The sequence below is a fragment of the Rhagoletis pomonella genome, unplaced genomic scaffold (assembly GCF_013731165.1).
Source record: "Rhagoletis pomonella isolate Grant_MI unplaced genomic scaffold, Rhpom_1.0 Rhpom_scaffold_00007, whole genome shotgun sequence".
Taxonomy (NCBI): domain Eukaryota; kingdom Metazoa; phylum Arthropoda; class Insecta; order Diptera; family Tephritidae; genus Rhagoletis; species Rhagoletis pomonella.
The window spans coordinates 45,079,013-45,080,415 of NW_023458561.1; the positions used below are offsets into that span (position 1 = coordinate 45,079,013).

The following is a 1,403-nucleotide window of genomic DNA, read 5'->3' on the forward strand; positions in this document are numbered from 1 at the left end:
AAAAACACGGTAACTCCAATAATAATAACAATGAATAAAAAAAAAAACAATCAAACATCAAACTGCAAATTGTACCCACAACCGTTACTGAACAGGGTCTCTCACGGCAAACATCACTCGTCGAGGATCGCCTTGAGTCATCCGACGACGATGAGTATCACGACGAGCGTACAGGTATGTTTTCCCTTTCGTGCGATCAAATACACTTATTAGCCAATATTCCGAGCATGCTTCGAATGCGTCCGCTTTCCCTGCAAGAGCACATTTGGCTCACATGTAGTTTGAAGGTACCCATCGCACATCATTTAGCACAAAATCAACACCAACACCAACATGAACACAACCATTTCCACCATCACCACCACTATCACAACTCACATCAACACCACACAACTGTTACAACAACAGCCAGCAGCAGTAATTTCGATACGAATAGTAACAGCAGCGCCAGTGGCCACAATGCCACACAAAATACGCGAAGTAGCGAGCGCAACAACATCAAGGACAACGCCAACAAAAATCACACACAACAACAAAGGACACACACACATACCTGCGCATGTTTGTTGCTACATCATCACCCCCAACAGCAGTCGCAACTACAGCAAAGGCGACGATGCAACAGCAACGCCAGTGCTGTACGTCAACAACCAGATTTAGTACGCGACTTGCAATGTGAAGGCGGCCGCTGTGGCAGCATGAACTCAGCACCGAGTTCGCCTTGTGATGGCGATTGTACGGACAGCGCGGACGATGCTACGGATTATCTGAGTCGCGCACGTCGTCTATTCCGCTGGCGTAGCCTCAAAACGCATCGCGTTGCACACGCCCAAAATTGTCATTCCTTGCAGCCGCATATTTATTTGAATGGCACAACGACGCAAGCGGCGTCCAGCCAACACAACAACATGCCACCAACAGCCACGCCGATTATCATTGTAGAGAACTATGAGCACCACAACGTGCGTCGAGTGCGCACGAATAGAGTAATGCATCCGCATACCGGACGCGCCGCATGGGGTCACATAGCCGAGGAAACTATCACCGAATTACGTTGCGCCCAGCAGAAAAATCACTCTGCTAAACAAGATACTACCGCCTCTGACACGCATCAATCACATCAGTCGCCATTGGCTGGCGCAGCTAGTACAACTGCTGTACACTCACGCATGTCCGAGTATTTGCGTCGTAGCTTGCGTATCTCTCGCATCTTCAGACGTGCGCATTCCCAGAGTGAAGAGTCGTCGCAGGCAGCGACTGCGATCGGGGGCAAGGAGAAGCGATACTATGATGTTGTAAATATCGCTACGTGTGACGGGAATGCGAGTAGTGCACTGTGTGATACAGCGCTTAAGATGCATAACAAGCTGAAGTTAAAGAAATTGAAGGAAGATGAGAAGAAA

General features: G+C 48.7%; 1 protein-coding gene across 2 annotated transcripts in view; it reads left to right on the forward strand.

Annotated features, from left to right (window-relative positions):
* Positions 1-1,403, forward strand: part of LOC118742894 (NACHT domain- and WD repeat-containing protein 1) — a 65,794-nt gene that overhangs the window by 54,030 nt on the left and 10,361 nt on the right. The window contains exon 22 of one of the 2 annotated variants that reach the window (XM_036475313.1): positions 96-1,392. The exons of the other annotated variant lie outside the window; for it this stretch is intronic. Within the exon in view, the coding sequence (XP_036331206.1) occupies positions 96-1,392 (1,297 nt within the window). The remainder of the gene's footprint in view (positions 1-95; positions 1,393-1,403) is intronic. 2 annotated transcript variants of the gene reach the window in all.